We start from the raw sequence: 19,299 nt of genomic DNA, 5'->3' as shown, positions 1-19,299 counted from the left end.
GTTTTGCAAACAATGAGTTCTCAGACATAAAATGTTTATTTTCCGAGGATTATCAAACTAAACGGTGCAAGGTACACAACGCTCTGCGAGACAAGGCAAAACCGCTTCGCACTACAAAATAATCATAATTTGAATTAACCAATGTTAAGAGAGTAGCAGGTGAGAAACTGTCAATGGCTGTTGCAGAATATAAAAATAATAATAATTACTTTCATTGTCATAAAAGTCCTTACCGGACCCTAAGCATGCCTGAGAAGCCGTTAGGGCCAAGCTAGGTCTTAAAGCAGGGTAGACTACGGGATTTCGATAGTTCCCTCAGAAAATGTTTATACGTTTTTAAATGATAAGTTAATTTTTCTCCAAACACATGAACCGTAGTCCAGGCATTAGGCACAGTAAGCTTATCCTAGATTAGGCTATATCTTGTCTTTTGCGCGAAGAGTAATTGTGTTACCTAACGTAGACTAACATGGAGAGATGGACAATTGTTCCAGGGTAAACTGGAAACAAGTGAATTGTACCAGCGGTAACAGTTTAAAATACTAAAATCTCAACGTGAGCTTTCGGAGAAATAGCTTTCATGAGTGTTGGCAGATCAGTATCATTCCCCCCCCCCATGAAGATGTGGTGATGGAGGTGGCAGTGATAGCCTACATCCTAATTTAAATTAATGCAGGTAATTCTGCGATGGAAATAAACCTCAAAATCATGGTGAGCTAGACTGTGGCAATTGATGTTTTCCTATGATATTTTACTTGCTGATATGAACCACAAGAATTTCAAGTAATATTTTGTTGGCCAGCTGTTAAACTAAATTGTAATTGACCTTTGAAGACTAACTGACAGGGTAGATCTAAAATGGAGACAAGGCATTCCAACAGTAACGGTCTAAAATACTTAAATCTCAACCATTCTCCATAGCTAATACTGCAAAATTGTAATGGAGGTAAACACCTAAAAATACCAACCTAACATACCCTAGGGTGTTTACAAGAATTTACAACGGCTTACTGTATTAGCTAGGGAGGGGGTGGGGGCTCCATGGAATGCCGGCTTAGATCTACCCTGTCGTAGTCGTCAAAGGTCAATTACAGTTTAGTTACAGCCTGCCGACAAAATATTACTTGAAATTCTTGTAAAGCAAGTAAAATAACATAGGAAAACGTCAATTGCCATAGTCTAACTCACCGCGGAACTAAGGCTTAGAGTTACCTTAATGCAAACGGGGCTAATCTAACCTAGGATGTTAGGTCCTACTTCCTACCTGACCAGTGCACACTCAACCCCAGAATAATCGCTTTAAAAGATTATTTTTAGACTAGGCCTGAGTCACATATCCTAGTGTAGGAGCCACATTAGGCTGGGGTTACAAGTGTAGTACCTATATTAGGAGTGGCATAATTGTTTCAGTTATTTTTAATATGTGGATATGCTTATAAGTAAAGAACTGAATAACATGATAAACATTGTCTTACAAAGTTGAAAGAATTGTGATAAAGAAATATGTCATAGGCCTAAGGCATTTTTCTGTGAAGGTAGTGAAAGATAATAATGTACAAACCTCTTGTGTTTGACCACATCGACACTTACTCTAGCCTAAAGAATTCTCAGGACACTGTCCTTTCTTAAATGTGTTACACGTTCTGTCCTTGTGGCAAAGAAAGAACATATGAGAACATGTATGTAAAATATATTGCCACTTTCCATATATATACATCTTGAAAAATACTAAACTTTTTGTACACACATATTTTTTATAATCATGTTCCAGTGACCTGTGTATCATCTGTAATGTAAACTGTTGTTAAATTGATCTTTTGTGACAATTGTGAAAAACCATAAGTGTTTGCCAGTGAGAGATTGGCAGGAGGAATTCATGGGGAGATGCTGCCTGAACAAGCACCTCCATTTTTCACCTTTGTAATAAACTAGGAAATGGAGAAACTGATTCTTATTTGATATATACCACCCACCACATTTGAGTAAGTGTCGATGTGGTCAAACACAAGAGGTTAGTACATGATTATCTTCCACTTCATTGACAGAAAAATGCCTTATGCCATATTTTGTCATCACAATTCTTTCAGCTTTGTAAGAAAGCTTATCATGTTATTCAGTTCTTTAGTTATAAGCATATCCACAGAAAAAAATAATTGAAACAATTATGGTACTCCTAACATAGGTATTACACTTGTATCGCCAGCCTAATGTGGCTCTTACACTAAGATATGTGACTTAGCCTAAAAGTATTATTCTGGGGTCGAGTGTGCACTGGTCATCTGAATATTAGACTTGTGATTGATGGGGTTTGGATGAATTAACCTGTATTGTAGGTGTCAAAGCTTATTTGTAAACTAGCATTGGAAGAGTTGAATTATTTTTTTTTAAAGAGTCTAAGGATTTCTCAGTTATAACTTTGTACTGCCAGAAAGTTCCCTTGTAATTCTGTGTATTAAGTATTCTTACAGCTCTATCAAGAGTTAGAGAAGATTGTATAGAATTAGCAAATACTTTGTATAATACCATTTACATTTCCATTAAAATTGTGGACACTTTTGAAGACCTTTTTTGTAGTAAGGAGTGCAGAAAAATACAGTAATAATTCATTCATAAGGATTCATTCATAATATCTACAAGACTGCATTAGAAGTGGACTTAAGGTTTGAAACAAAAGAAATATCTCAATATATTCTTATTGGATGTCTGTTTAATGTAATATTCATGTGTATCACTCAGAAATATGTGAGGCATGTGCGTGATGTACACAAAAGCATTTGACTTTAGTGCACTTGATTTGCATATCAATGGAGTCATCTAGCACAATTGTAGAGTCAGACTCATGGATCTTCAGTGAAGCTACGTAAGACTAGTCTTTGATGCGTTGCTACTGCACTAACAGCATATGTTGTATACAGTATACTAACCAAATTTACTGCTTTTGCAAATTGATACAGCTATTATTTGGTAAATTTTATGTAAAGGAATATGTGCACAGTATTTTATAGTACATCTATACAGAAGATAAAAACAGAGGAAAGAAAATAATTGCTCAAGGTTTTGTGCAAGTTTTTCTGTTCTTTTACAGTGCAGTATGTTTCTAATGTAAAATAATTTTTTCTACAGTTTTCCAAAATGGATGTGCAAAAGCTCAATGAGGAGAAGCTTCGAGAAGCTTGTTGCTATGGTGATAATGAAGCATTAGCTGCTTTGATTTCTAGAGGCACCAACATAAACTGCAAGCATGATATTAATGGTTGGTAAGTAATGAACATAGAAATACTGGTTTGTATGAAAATGGAATCTTGTAGTACTTGATCATTTGGAAACTGGGGTGGTTGATAACAGAGTTGTTTCATAGCTAGGCTAGAGTAAGTTCTCTTTGACATGTTATCACAAATATACCCCCTTAAAATCCAATTTAGATAAAATAGTTTGTAGTTTTATATAACAAAAATTACATGGTATTGTTAAAATAGTTTATTTTTGTGATACTTTTGGCCTTATTGTGCCAAAGCTGACACACCACAGTAATTTAGGATGAACTAGAATCTAAATTGCATGAAATGGGTAATGAAGGCTGTGCAATAGATATAACAAGGGTGGACTTTATTTGCGTTTCATATGTAAGATATGGGATTTTATCATAGTTTTGAGGTGTACAGATTCAAGCAACACATTTAATCGATAACCACAGTATAGTTCTAATTAATACACAAGATCTGTAGTAGTAACAGTGGATAATGTTAACTCAAGGCATAAATCATTTACAGTGGAAATAAGGAATGCATGTGTTTGCATGAGAACTTCAAATGACATGAGAGATGTAGAAGACTAATTCTCTTTATAAAATATGTGGCTATATTCAAGCAACAAGAATTTAATAATATTCTCAGTACAGTCATAACTGATGTACAAGATATCAAGTGACAGCCAGTGGACAGTATTCATAAAAATATGGGATTAGACGATAAATGTTGAGCGCCTCTGTGTGATGCTTACTCAGTGAAGAACAGACAAATGTTTTTAATTAGTGTAGAGCAGTCTAGGTTGGTCATTTGGTGAAGTTTGTAACTTTTCCAGTGTATGCAGCATAAAAAAAAGATATTGTTTCCATTGCTCACTCAAACTGCCGAAATATTTTCTTGTTGGATGTCTTCTATCACTTTTCTTCAACAGGGAATTTCAGTTAATGCAATAGTGTTGTTGCCCCACCAACTATTGCATGCTACTCATTTGCAGAGCATCAGCATTCACATTTTGTTAAAATCCTACATTATTACTTTTCCCAGTACAAAGTCTTTCATTCCTTTTTAAAATTATAGAATGGTCTTCATGCCCAAAAGCAATAGTATTTCATTCTTTTTAAAGTAAATCTATGAAATGGTCTTCCTGTCCAGTACCAGTAATCTTTCTTTCCTTTTACAGTATTCTACTGTATTGTGAACTTATGGAAAGGTCTTCTTGAAGCTACAAGTTTAAGACCTGCCATCCAACTTTACCTTATTTTTTCTAGTTTTTCATAATTCTTTTCTTGCATTTTGTTTCATCGCAACCCAATCAACCATATATATATATATATACCCATATTTGTGACCTTCAGATATCCCAGACTCAACAGTTTTTGGTCTGACTGACAGATGAAGAATATCTTAGCAGTTTATGGGTCACATGGAAACACAGATATCCATAAATTATCTTCTAAACTTTTTGTAAGTGAACACTGGTAACGGGTCTGTCCAGAATTCCCCCATCACATTTTTGCAGGATCAACATTTTTTGGCCCTATGTCAGTAGTTATTAGCTAACTCATTACTGTACTCTTTTGCAGCCTTTTTTAATCCTTTTGTTGAATAATTAGTAAAAGTATGATTTCTACATCCTAGCAGGTACCTTTTAGTTACTGATGTCTTCTGGAGTGCAGCTTTGTAGTGTGGCAAACTACGCCATTTCACTTCTGCCACATTTTACCTTTGGAATGTAATGCTTAAAGGGATGTGGTTGTAATTGTTATATCCAGCAGTTGCAGCTGGTCAGATTTTACCTACAACAGAATGTCTTCATCTTCCTTTACTCCTTGTATCCCATGAGATTGTATGAGCCTTAGTACTTGACTTTATCTGTCAGTCTCCAAGGGCTCTACTGCAACCATGAAACATTAAGCTAATCAGCATATATACAGTATATAGCCTGCTTACTGGCTGCGCGGAGGTTGTTTGAATAGCACACACTCTCTCTCTCTCTCTCTCTCTCTCTCTCTCTCTCTCTCTCTCTCTCTCTCTCTCTCTCTCTCTCTCTCTCTCTCTCTAAGGCATTACTACTTATTCACAGAGCAGCATGGAAATACAAGCACTGAGATAAACAAGGTTTAAAATTGTTAGTAATTGTGATGTTTGAAAGTGATGTTGAATAGCCTCATGACTGTGAGAGTGATTGAAAAGTGTAAATATATGCAAAGTGCAGAGTTTGAAAAAGAAAACAATAGGGAGATTAGGATAATAGGAATAGTAAAAATGCACCAAGATTATGTCAGTCTGGTCTTTGATCTTTGAAACCACACCCATTCTTGGCATGGTAGCCATGTTAGTAATAGGAGTTCATTACCCTAAACTTTTTGATTATCCAAAATCCAGTAATGCAGGTTCTAGTTATGTGAGGTTCTACTGTGCTGATAAATAAAGCACATTTAATTGTGTAGGCTAGTTTTGCAGTAACGTACCCTAACTGCAGTGTGCATCCACAGCCAAATCTTAGTTCTTTATATTGTACATGCTACATAATGTAGTGTACAGTATCTTTTTTCTTCATTTTAAAAGTGCACAACAAAAGAGATAGTGTAATTTCCTTAAATTGTAGAGTTACCTGTTAATTATATCTTGTTGAACATAATATTTACATTATGTTGTAGCCACAATGTGCAATAGTCTATATTTGTTCCTACAAACGACAGGCCTCTTATTTTATTAATGTTTAATGCCTATAAAAACAAATGTACTTGATTGCTGTGTTTTGATTACAGACAAAACAATCGGGAGTTTCTCTCTCTCTCTCGCTCTCACTCTCTAAGCATTGTGTACCCTCACCATCTTAAGTAGTATTTATGTCAGCTTACTTTGTGAGTGGTGGTAAGATGAGGCTCGTCAGCATTACATAATATTCACCTCTGGATGAGTACAGTATAATGATTTCATTTTAGTAACTGAATCAAGAATGTGATTTACTGTGACAAAACAAACATCGTTTGTTCCTCTTCCAGTTATGGAATTGGAAAACTGCCACCTTTTTCCAGATGTTCCAGCAAGTTGCATATGTTATGTTTCGGTATTAGTGCTAGGACATACATTTTTTTTAGATGTAGTCTTACTACCTAACTTAGGATTCCTTGCAATTTTGAGGTTAGTACAGTAGCTCAGTATTGTATTGGTATTTTAGCATTTTATTTAATTCTTCGTGTTTTGAAGTTATAAAGGGTATTTGCATCAGATAAAATCTTAAGTTACTCTAGATGGTGTTAGGTTAAAAGTATTGTTATGAATGCCTGAAATGTTGTGAGAAGCTATAAGCCGTGTTCAAGTTTCTGTGTCAGAGCTTAATTATCCTGCTTTGTTTAATTTTTCTTTGGCTGTGGTAATGTACTACAAATTATTTCACAATGTTAGTGTTCTGTGCATTATGCTGCATATTTGCTGCTTATTTTATTCTGTTGTTGGGTAATTCCCTGCACTGGCACCAGAGGTTACTGCAGACATTGCGTTGTTTAAGTGTGTTGGGTTTTATACACAGTATCAACAATTCCAAACCAGCTGATTAAGTGTAAGCTACACCTTACCCAGAATGAGGAAGAAACTGTTTCTTGGAAGATGTGAATTGCATGTTTTGACCCTGGCAAGAAGATGCATAACTACAGCTTTTCATGTACTGTATCCACAAATGAGGGAGATCTATCTCTGTCTAGGAACCATCTAGTATTTCATAAACTGGCTGAGCAGGGAGAGTAGTCTATGCCTTCACCAGGATGAGAACAGAGAGGTAAATGTCTCCTTTTGTTAAAGGAGCATTATAAGTGAACATAGTTACGAGGGTCATACTTTTAAGTGAACCGCTGCTGGGACCATTGCACTCAGATTCAAGTTCTCGTGATCCAAGAGGAAAATTTCAAAGTCAAAAACTCATAGGTCTTCACTGAAATACCAAAGTCAAAAACTCATAGGTCTTTACTGATTACCCACCTTATCATTTCTTTGTTAAACAGTAGTTTGTAATTTAGATCAAAAGTTTCATTAAACACTTTTACTAAAATTAGGATTTGTAGATACAAACCATTACTTTGCAAATTATAGCTTTTCTCTTTGCTGACAAGTTGATTTCACAAAAGAATGTCTTGTTCTGGTAGATGCTGGCAGAAATTATGCTGCTTCATTTGATACTTATTTGTCATTAATAATTCCATTTGGCTTCAGTCTTCGATTTGGGGCACAGAGGTAGTGAAAATACCCATAAAAAAGGAATGTTTTGATTCTTTGTAATTTTTTAGTTTTTAATTTTCCAAAGTATCGGTGTATCTTAGCATCACTGTTATTAGTACAAGTTGCTACTTCAAACCATAAGAACTTGAAACCCTGATCAGTTTATGGAGCACCCTTTCATCCTATCTTTTTTTCTACTATAGTATTTGCTGCTCTGTACAGTGTCTCATTATGGGCATGTACTGTATTTTTGATAGATGTGATACAGTGTAATAAATTTTTCCTACCAGTGAGGGCATGTGAGTTAAAACTATTGTTTCTATAAAATTGTCTTAGGTCTCTTTTAAAGACCTCTGTGATTCTACCATTTCATATAAGTAACTTACCCAGTAATTACTTAGCTAAGAGTTTCTACTCGAACGGCAGTTAGAATTCTGAATTCTGCTGTAGCAATTCTTTTGTTTTGCGTAGGTGACTGTCCCGCCCACTTTCGGGGTACAAAAGAGGAACAACATCGCCAACACAACAATTTGTTTCTGCCACTTGTAGCGTCAACACCTGGTGTTGTTACAGCAGTTTAGAGTTTTTTGGATTCGTAATTTTCTTCCATTTGAAGTATTTTTGTAGCCTTTTCGGCATTTTTTCACATAATGACTCTGTTGGATTTGACTTTCACGACTTTGACTTTTCAATTAGTTAGATATGTCCAACACTAGTAGTCCTAGTTACCGGTATTGCAGTAAAGGCTGCAATACCCAGATGACAAAATTGACTTACGATTCTCACACCTTGTGTTCCGGTTGTAGAGGACAAGTTTGCTCTATTAATTTGATGTGTGACGAGTGCAGGGATTGGGGAGAACAGAAGTGGAAAACTTTAAATTCTCATTTAGCTAAGCTAGAAAGAGATAGGAAGAGGAAAGCAGCCGCTAAAGCCAGCGGGAAATTAGCTAGTCATGCTTTGACTCCTAGATCAGATAAGACTTACATGTCTGTTAATTCTCCAACTGTTAACCCTTCCCCACCTGCATCAGTTAATTCTCCTAAACCACCTACTCCTTCTCATGGCTTCATCACTTCCGAACCCAATTGCTTCACCAGTCTTGAGAATAAGTTTGAGCAACATTTAAATCTCGTAGTGAGTACAGTGGCATGTCATGATGGACAAGTTTGAAAACAGTGAAAACAGTGCTAAAGGTGAAGTGTCAGTGGAGGAGGCACCTGCTTGTCCCGCTGATTCTCCTAGGCGTTGGTCCCTGCCATACTCCCCGCTACTTGGGAGGAGGCATACCAGTAGCCCAAGGGAGGTCAGTGGGGTCTTCCCACAGGCAGTTGTCCCCTCAGTCCAGCCTGTTGCATTTCAGGTTGTGAATAGAGACAGCCGCTGGAAAAGCGTCTCGGAAGTGCATCAGCTTTCGTTAAGTTCTGAGAGTCCTTGCCTCGTAAGAGCCGTCTTCATTGCTTCCCCAATGAATCTTGCCTGCTTAAGAGACAATAATCGGATAAAGATCAGTTCCCACATCTCCCTTTAGTCCTCAACCTTCGTGTAGCAAGTGGGACAGTCCGGACCATTTCTCTTCTCCTCAGCACCAGGAGTGAGGTTCTAGCTCACTGCACCTTTCAGGCAAACAGCTCCAGATTTCGCATAAGCACCCTGTTCCCTCTGAGCGTCCCGTATTGGCGGAACACTTTGATGAGCACCATGAAGCAGAGAAGCACCCTGTAGCAGCCAGGCACTCTGATGTGGCCAAGAGCCCTGATGCGGCCAAGCGCCCTGAAGCAGCCAAGCGCCTGACACAGTCAGGCACCCTGAGGTGGTCGGACACTCTTTTCGTCGGAGCGCCCTGAAGCTTCCGCTCTGCCCCAAGCACTTGAGCCCCCTCAAGACTCCAAGCGCCCTGCAGCTTCTGATAAACCTTCTCCTGCATTGGACCCAGCTCTTGGGCCTTTGCAGCATAAACTAGATAATATCCTTCATCTTTTACAGAAACCTGCAGTTCAGACAGCTCCTGAATTAGACTCGGTTATGTCTCCGATCTCTTCTGAAGACGAAGAAGGGGAGCAGGACTTGTCCTCTATGCCATATGCAACACTCCTCATGTTCCTTCTGCAGCATTTCCCGGAATTTTTCACTCCGGCATCTCCTTCCTCTCCAGCTTCATCTTTCATGATGAGCAATCAGCCCGTGGATTCGACGAGACTTCCTAAGATGGTTCTCTCTTCTTCATCGAAGAAAGCTCTTCGCCAAGTAGAGAACTGGCTTTCTGAGAAGAGGGATCAAGGGAAAGCCTGTTTTAGTGTTCCTCCCTCTCGTCTCGCACGTATGTGGTACTTGTCGTACGCACCGGGAGAAGCTCCTTCCCTGGGAGTGGCTGCCTTCTCCTAGGGGGACTCTTGCGCTCATTGACTCAGAACGTAGGTTGGTTCTCGCTTCGGCAGACATTCTTTTCAGCACAGGAGATGGATCATGTGTTGAAGAGTTTGTTCAAGTCCTTCGAGGTGTTGAGCTTTCTGGACTTGTGTTTGGGAGCAGTTGCTAAGAAGCTTCAAGATCTGGCTTTTTTGTGTGGTGAAGTCTCAGACCTGTTTAATTTTCTCTCCTGTGCAGATAAAGCCGTTAGAGATGCCTCACAGGAATTGGCTGCCCTTTATGCCATGGGCGTGCTTAAGAAGCGTGAACTTTGGGTCTCGTTAACATGGGAGGGTGTTACATACCCACAGAAATCGGCTGTCCTTTTTTCCCCTCTGGATATGCAACATTTGTTTCCACAGCCCATCGTAAGTGAGATTGCAGCAATTCTACACCAGAAATCAACACATGATTTCTTGATCCAATCAACTAAGCGCCAGAGGGATTGGTCTGCCTTCTCACTTAAACCTTCATCTCTTTTCGAGCAACCAAAGCCATTTCGTGGAGGAAATCAGAGATCGTGCTCCAGGTCTCGAGGATCAGTTAGATTTGCTCCCCAAGCGATCAAGAAATCTTCTTCCAATCATCCTCTCGCAAGTGAGAATTTAGTCCTTCATGCTCCAGTAGGGACCAGGCTTCGTCTCTTTTGGGAGAGATGGAGCAAAAGAGGAGCGGACCAGTAGGTGGTGAAAGTTTTAAAGGAGGGGTACTCTATCCCCTTCAAGGAGGATGCGCCATTGCCCAACACTCCCGTCATATTGACGGCTTACTCCATAGGATCGGAGAGGCATTCAGCCCTATCAAAGGAAGTGTCCTCTCTTCTGAGCAAAGAAGCAATAGAAGTAATAAAAAAGGCAGACTTGAAAGGATTTTACAATCACCTTTTTGTAGTGCACAAGGCTTCAGGGGGTTGGAGACCAGTGCTCGACATAAGTGCTTCGAACGTCTTCGTAGAAAAACAAAATTCAGCACGGAAACCATCCACTCAGTTCTTGCTTCCATCTGTCAGGGAGATTGGATGATCTCCCTGGACATACAAGATGCTTATTTCCATATTCCGATTCACCCAGACTCAAGGAAATACCTACGATTTGCTTTCAAGAACCAGATCTTTCAATTTCGAGCACTTTGTTTCCATCTCTCAACAGCCTGACAAGTTTTCACTTGAGTGTTGGTTCCTTTGGCGGGTTGGCTACATTTAGCGGGAGTGAGTATCGCGCTATATATGGACAATTGGCTAATTCGTTTGCCCACGAAGAAACACTGCATGGAGGACTTACAAAAGACTCTTCTCTTAACCCAGGAATTAGGACTAATAATGAACTAGAAATCACAAATGATTCCCACTCAGAAGATTCTTTATTTGGGAGTTCTGATAGACTCTCTGAGTTTTTGGGTTTCTCCATCACTCAAAAGAGTAGAAGACTGTATGAGGAAGGTAGACTTCTTCAGCTCTTCGTTGGGTGAGTCGGTAGAGCTGCGGACTGTCACTCGATGGGCCGGAGTTCAATTCCCCGGCCGGCTGATGAAGAGTTGGAGGAGTTTATTTCTGGTGATAGAAATTCATTTCTCGCTATAATGTGGTTCGGATTCTACAATAAGCTGTAGGTCCCATTGCTTAACCACATAAAATAAGTCTAATCCTTCGGGCCAGCCCTAGGAGAGCTGTTAATCAGCTCAAAGTAAGTGTACCTTAGTTTTACCAGACCACTGAGCTGATTAACAGCTCTCCTAGGGCTGGCCCGAAGGATTAGACTTATTTTACATGGCTAAGAACCAATTGGTTACTTGGCAACGGGACCTACAGCTTATTGTGGAATCAGAACCACATTTTAGCGAGAAATGAATTTCTATCACCAGAAATAAATTCCTCTAACTCTTCATCAGCTGGCCGGGGACTCAAACTCAGGCCTGGCGAGTGCCAGTCCACAGCTCTACCGACTCGCCCAACGAAGAGCTATTTTGTGGTCTGGTAAAACTAAGGTATACTTAGCTTATATCCTCTCCCTTCATTCTTGCTCCACCACCCAGTGGATGAGTCTCTGGGGACGTTGGCTTCTGTAGAGCAATTCGTAAGACTGGTGAGACTTCACGTGAGACCTCTCCAGTTCTATTTAAGAGCTTGCTGGGATCAGAAGGTGCATCAGGACCGTCACGTCTTTCTGATAACCTCCGAAATTCAGGAGGATCTGCGGGGGTGGAGGTCCGCAGAAAGACTTTCAGAAGGAAAGTCTCTTGTTCCAGTGAGCCCCAACCTAGACTTCTTTTCCGACGCGTCGGACCTAGGATGGGGAGCGCTCCTCAGGAACCTGGAAGTCTTGGGGAGGTGGTCTTCGGAGGAGAAGGGCTTCATATCAATGTGAGAGAATTGAAGGCAATACATCTAGAACTGCAACACAATTACCGCCTTCCTCTGTTCTGTTCCCCCTTTCTGGACCCTCTAGCTTGGGTGATGGTTGCAATAACCCTGGACTGGTCCAACCTAGATCTTTACCCTTTCATCCGTAAGGAAGTTTCGCGCACACCACAATGTAAGGACGACACTCGTGGTTCCCTACTGGCCACAGAAGGAGTGGTTTCCGGACCTGATCGATCTCCTCGTAGACTTTCCAAGACTCCTTCCCGAGATTCCAAGTCTCCTCAGACAACCCCACTTCAGGAAGTTTCATCAAGGCCTATCCTCTCTGGCCCTAACAGTTATTTTGACTGTCTACAGACTCATCAGAGCAAAAGGATTTTCTAAATCGGCATCAGAGGCTATCGCCAAAAGTAGGCGCATCTCCTCCAATAATGTCTACCAAGCTAAGTGGGCATGCTTTACAAGTTGGTGTAGAAGAAACAAAGTCTCTTCCTGTAAAACATCTATTGCTCAGATAGCAGACTTCCATCTCTATTTGAAATCATCTAAAGGGTTGCCTATCTCGACAATAAAGGTTACGGAGCGATGCTCAGCTCCGTTTTTCGACGTAGGGTCTAGACATCTGGAACAATCAAGACTAGTCTGAACTTATTAAATCTTTCAATATCTCCAAGTCCAAGACAGGGGAGTCTTTATCTTGGAATCTTGATATAGTTCTTAAGTGGCTTTCCAACCCACGCTTTGATCCTATGTGCTCCTCCTCTGTAAGGGATCTGACTCAGAAAACTCTCTTTCTGGTTGCTTTAGCAACAGCTAAAAGAGTAAGAGAACTTCAAGCAATAGACAAAAGGATCGGTTTTTCACAAGGGAATGCAGTCTGCTACTTTTTGCTAGGATTTCTAACGAAAAATTAAAACTCATCACATCCCTGGCGCCGTTCCTTTTCGATTTCAAACTTATCGGATATTCTAGGCACAGAAGAGGAAGAGTGAGAGCTGTGCCCAGTACGTGCCCTCAGATATTATTTACATCGGACGGAAAGATTAGAGGCCAGTTCTGGTGTTCAGTAAAAAACCCCCTCTAGACCCCTATCGAAGAACATCATTTCGTTTTTCTTGAGGGATCTCAATTAGCGGAAACTGATTTATCGCTATTGAAAGTTAAAGCTCATGAGGTAAGAGCAGTTGCTACTTCAGTAGTGTTCAAACACAATCTTTCTCTCTCTGCGATCCTGGAGGCAACTCATTGGAAATGCAAGTCGGTGTTCACGATGCACTGTTTGAGGGATGTCAAGACAGTTTATGATAAATGCAGTACCCTGGGACCTGTGTCCATAGCTGGCTTGGTGATGGGTGAAGAAATGTAGGAGGTGCCCCTTCCTTTCCTTTTCTCTTCGCCTTGAAAATGGTGTTGAGTTCTTGGGGAGCCTGGGAGGTTACAACGTACTTGGAGTGCCCACCAGTTTTTAGTGTTGGGCAGTGGTCTTGTTTTTTATCGTTTAATCATTGTTTAATTATGGTGTAGGTGACTTAGTTGTCTGATATATTATTTTTGTGGTACTGTGCCCTGGGCAGGGCCAATTATATATGCTTTGTTGGCCTTTGGTGTACACCCTTGTCACAAAGCTTGATCTTATACTTCGTCAGCCTTCAGAGTACTCCTTCGCTGCGAAGTGTCCCACTTAAGTAGAGGCTCATATGGCCATGCCTCCACGTCGCTACAGGTTGAGAGGAGCGCCACTAGAGGCAGTATCTACCTGCAGCAGCTCTCTCACCAGGTAAGGAACAACAATTATCTCATCAATTATAACGTAAGCCTTTGTCCATGATTCCCTATCACCTTTCAATGTGGAATCAGCTAAGTAATTACTGGGTAAGTTACTCATATAAAAATGACATTTTTATGATAATTAAGTTTTGTATATACTTACCCAGTAATTACAGATGGAGCCCACCCTCCTCTCTGCACATCATTGTGTTGGCGATGTTGTTCCTCTTTTGTACCCCAAAAGTGAGTGGGGCATAGTCACCTACACAAAACAAAACAGTCGCTACTGTGGAATTCAGAATTCTAAATGCAGTTTGAGTAGAAACTCTTAGCTAAGTAATTACTGGGTAAGTATATATAAAACTTAATTTTATCATAAAAATGTCATTTTTGTTATTATTTTAAAAGTGTGTTTTTGTGTACTGTATATTTGTGAGGACTGCTTATTTTTATGCTGTTTTTTAGGTACAGTAATTTAGTTTGATCCATCTGATGGCAGAAGAAGTAAATGGAAATTGCACTGTATTAATATGTTATTTTATGATTTTACTATTACTACTACTACTACTACTACTACTACTACTACTGTACTTGTAAGTCTTACTACTACTTGTAACAGATGTTTAATCAATTTTAGGACAGGGCTTCATTGGGCTTGTAAGAGAGGAAACGTTAACACTGTCCGTTGGCTCATGGCAAATGGAGCAGACCCAAAAATAGAGAATAATCAATCTCAAACACCAGCCCAGCTTACAACAAATTCTCAGATTTTACAGTTACTCGGTATGTAGTTAGATACAGTATCTCTTAAAATCATTAGTGAAAGAGTTCTCTTTTCTTGCAACACTTGTATTTTAGCTGATCTGCTGCTTATAAAAATCTGCCTCTCAGGATTTTGTGTTGTTGATTTGCATTTAGTGGAACTGAGTAAACATGCTTCTTAAATTGGTTTTCTAATGTGGCACAATCTAAATGCTGTTTGGCTCAACTTCTTGCTGTAGCTCTACAAAATTTATCCATATACCAGACAGTTACTACTACCTTTGGTAGCCTGATTCATTATCATATGATCACTTTCAAGCAACATTCCCCATTAACTTAATTTTTCTGAATTGGTTTGCTGTTCTTGGCATATTGTTTAGTGGAAGCTTGCTTTTGACAGTGGCATACAGTGCATGCTCCCCCATTTGCATGAGCGATGTCTAGTTTTGAAAAGAAAACTCTGTATATTTAAATTCTTTTACAATTGTTCCTTGCTATTTGTGGAGATTAGGGACAAAGGCATGAATATGCCAAATCCACTAGTGTCTTTGGCTCCACAGAAACTTCACCCGTGTGATACCATGAAACTTTCAGCATACCAAGATCTTAAATCTTGTACTATAAGCCTTTCAGAAAATGTTAACATATTATTATTTCTCAAAATAGATGAGTACTGGTAAATACTGTGCAGAATAATAAGTACTGTAATTAGAAGTAACATAAAACTTAAATTTCAAAGCACTAAATTGTAAGGAAAATTTTTTATATACCTGAAATAACGTTCAACGTACTTCATGTCTGTCAGAGGAGACGCACTATTATTCACTTTCACACACCAATAATGCCTTTCACATGATAGTGAATGATCATCATGAAGCATGTCTGACACACATACACTTCATGCTTTACAGTTATGAGACTTTTACACTCTTACTTTAACACCCAGGCAACTAGCTGTGTAGCACAAATTATTATTAACTGACTCTTAGAAGAAGCAGTTTCCAAAGCATTGAAATTTATTAAATTATGCATATCAAAATATCCAAAAAATGCATGAAATTATCACTGCATGTGCAACATTTGAGTGATGCTGCCAAAACTCTGTGGTGTCCCCAAACATAGTTCATAGGTCTTTACTGAGTGGTTTTGACAAACTGACTTTTCATTACAAACGTTGACTCATAAATATATTTGAATGTAGTTATGATAATTAAAAATTAATTAAATTGACATTATAGATACAGTTTATCCTTTAATGACTTCTTAAACTTTGAATTTTTTAAACCATGGGTGGAAATACTATAATGTGAATTAAAAGGGACAAGTGTGTTCACAATGGCTTTGTGTCATATCTCCTTTGATTGCATTGCCAACTGCAGTTTTTTGCAGTTGTACAGATAGCAGTGAAGGAGACTGTGCTATTTTTGATATTTGATACACTTTGTGAATTACCAGATTAAAAAATGAGAGAAAAGACTGGCTCCAATCTCCAGATTAACAAATGAGAAAGAACTCTAATATCACAGTATGTGGCAAATGATCGTTTCAACAGAGACCACTCATTTGATACTAAATAATATTAATTGTTAATGGAATCATTTCTAGTGTATTTGTAGAACACAGGAATTATTTTAGTACAATTCCTTAAAGATTGTACTGAATAAGGCATTAGAGATAGACAAGCAGGCAGGCTGCTAACTTTGAAACTTATTAGTTATATGTTGAGGGAAGAAGGTATGTGTTTGACTACATTATAGGTGTACACTATACTAAAAATGCTTTCTTTACCCTCAACTCTTCCATTTAATCTTTTCCTACCTAGCTCTAAATTCTTTAACTTAGTCTCGCTCTAATATTCCCCTTTCATCTAAGAAAAAATACATAAGGTGAGCTTTATCATAGTATAGACAGGTGATTCAACGACCTTAAACTATTTTGTCAATGTATACAGTAATAAGAGAGAAAATACTCAGCATAGAGGGTATCCAGCAACAAGAGATTTTTAGGGCAGCTTTTTGAAGGATTATTATGCTACCTGTACAGCACCTCCTAAAATTGGTGCTGTACAAGAAGTTTCTTTCTCTGACAGTTTCCAGCCTAGTAGCCTCCATCTTCTTTAGTGACAGAAAGTGTCTTTTTGTATCTGCTATAAAAGGTTGCTATTCAGCAGTACATCTCGGGGATTTTCCCTTTTAGATTTGTCAGGCCATGAAACTTTTTCCTACCTTTGCAAGTGAGCCCTCCATTTGGTAGTGAGAACCCTGTCTCAGTTGACAGTATGAACCCCCAAGGAAAGCAAGGAGAAAGGAGGCCCTACTTTCATGTCTTGTTATTTTTTTCATTATCTAGGCTTACAAGCAAGTTGTCTGGATTGTCATACGATTTGTCACATACAAAGGGATGATTGTTTGCAAGTTCATCTTCCATCTAAGCCCTCTCTGCAGTACAGTCATCTTTTTTGTGGATTGTAATAGCAACTTGGAATTTCTGATATATATTTAACATGCAAATCTAGTTGTTTCAACTTTCTCCCATATGTCATAAGAAAATTATCTTATTTTGGCTGAAGGAAAGTATCTCCTGAACTACTGGTCAGTCCAGAGCATGATTGCTCTTAAATTTTATTGTAGAAGGTCAGAGTTATGTATGTACTGTATTTACATTTTATTAATGAAATGTATGTTTTGTTTTGGTTATTGTTAAGCTTCTGTAAATTTTAGTCAATCTCTCTCTCTCTCTCTCTCTCTCTCTCTCTCTCTCTCTCTCTCTCTCTCTCTCTCTCTCTCTCTCTCTCTCTCTCTCTCTCTCTCTCTCTCTCTCTCTCTTTCACTTGTTTACTTTTTATTTTATTATTGCGTATTCACTAAGCACCATGGGGACAAGTTGACAATGAACAAAATTAGATATTGTAAGTAGCTCAGTCAACACTGGAAATGTTGAAAGCCGTACTTAGAGTGCTCTTTTCTCAATTCCTCCTGTTGGATGAACATGTCTGGTTTGTAGACAGTCAAAAAGTGAAAGACTTCACCAGGTGAGACAAGTGGCTTACCATAGAAAGGGAGGTCTCCTTAATTTTCAGACTACAACTTTTCTCATTTACTAACAGAAATTCAGCTTTAAAAAACATACATAGGAGTTTGTATTTGTGAAACAAAAATTATTTACTAGGTTAGATGAATGAATTGGTGATGACAGTGTTTTTCATTAGGCGTTTTGTTTCAGTTGTTATTTATTGCCTGTTTACGCATACTAACACAACGTGTATTGGAAGTGCATTTTCGAAACAATTAGTGACATCATCGAATTCTATCTAACTTCTTGATGCTTGGATGCACCTGTAGATTTTGTATATTGTTCAGATTTACATTTGTGAACTGATTTCATTCTGATGATATTCAATTTCCTTGAAAAGGTACTGAGGGCCCTGTATCAGAAGATGCATCTTCGAGTTCAGATTCTCTACCTATAACGCCAAGTTACCTAGCACATCCCCCTGTCGATCATAAAGTGTCTCTTGATGTGCGGAATCCAAATGAAAAATTACTTACAAATGGTGTCCATGAAGGTGAGACCTTTCAAAGTCAGACAAGCCATCAAGTACCCCATGCTCCAGTGTTAACCCAGAACACCAACCAACAAGCATCACCAATTATGTCACCAAGTAAAGGCAAGTTATCTTTATTACCCCCTATACTGTACTTTCAGTGTTTTCTGATCAGTACTTACTGGATTGAATGGCTTACTTCTTGAGTACTTTAATAATATTAATAATTAAATTTCTCAGATTGTTCAATTTAAGATACCTACCAAATGTGATCGCAAAGGTCTGTTACATGTGTACAGATGCTCCTGAATTTAAGATCATTCGATATTGAGATGCATTTGATAGGATTTTTAATTTTGATCTGTTTTTGAGCTTTAGATATTTCATAAAATATTTTCTCCTGATGCTCGGCAACATCAGCCAGGCTCATCATCCAGCTCACTCTCGTCTGGTTGTAGCATCATGTGAACAAATGTAAATAGCTGCAGTTGCAAGCAAATGATACTTCATGTGACTACAAGGGTGATGACATGTCAGGAGTCATATTTTGCATTTTGTTTGATAACAAGATTACACAAGAACCTAATTCTATGGAAAATACCTATAATTTATTGTAGTTTTACAAAGCACCACATGGTGGTATTGGTATGACATGTTATATTTTTATAGGGCAGCAGCTGACAGATGCTCTGGCTGGTGCTTTTTTCAATATTTAAAAATTGTTTTTGGAAAAATAAAAGTTTTCCAGCAATTAATTGTAAACTAAGCTTTGTTTTAGATAATTTTGTCCATCTGTAGGTTATGCTAAGTGGCTTGAGCACATATAAGGTACGGTAATTGAACAAAAATTTTTGTCCATATAGTAAAAAATTTGGTTTATATTCATTTAATTGTGTGAGGTATTTAACACTTTTTTTTATGTAAGTAACTTACCAAGTAATCACATAGCTCTTGTCCATCTGTAGGTTATGCTAAGTGGCTTGAGCACATATAAG

The 19,299-nt window shown here is 38.6% G+C and overlaps 1 protein-coding gene across 2 annotated transcripts in view; it reads left to right on the top strand.

Moving 5' to 3' along the window:
* The first annotated feature begins 44 nt into the window (after positions 1–44).
* The window catches only part of LOC136829358 (ankyrin repeat domain-containing protein 40-like), a 32,291-nt gene continuing 13,036 nt past the window's right edge, over positions 45–19,299 (top strand). The window contains exons 1-5 of one of the 2 annotated variants that reach the window (XM_067087803.1): positions 59–159; positions 2,737–2,860; positions 3,124–3,257; positions 14,636–14,781; positions 18,173–18,427. In XM_067087803.1, the coding sequence (XP_066943904.1) occupies positions 3,133–3,257; positions 14,636–14,781; positions 18,173–18,427 (526 nt within the window). In that variant the 5' untranslated portion in view covers positions 59–159; positions 2,737–2,860; positions 3,124–3,132. Of the gene's footprint in view, positions 160–2,736; positions 2,861–3,123; positions 3,258–14,635; positions 14,782–18,172; positions 18,428–19,299 lie in introns of both variants that reach the window. The other variant, XM_067087802.1, reaches the window with a different exon arrangement.

Source organism: Macrobrachium rosenbergii, chromosome 44 (assembly GCF_040412425.1).
Source record: "Macrobrachium rosenbergii isolate ZJJX-2024 chromosome 44, ASM4041242v1, whole genome shotgun sequence".
Taxonomy (NCBI): domain Eukaryota; kingdom Metazoa; phylum Arthropoda; class Malacostraca; order Decapoda; family Palaemonidae; genus Macrobrachium; species Macrobrachium rosenbergii.
This window is presented reverse-complemented; position numbering and strand designations above follow the sequence as displayed.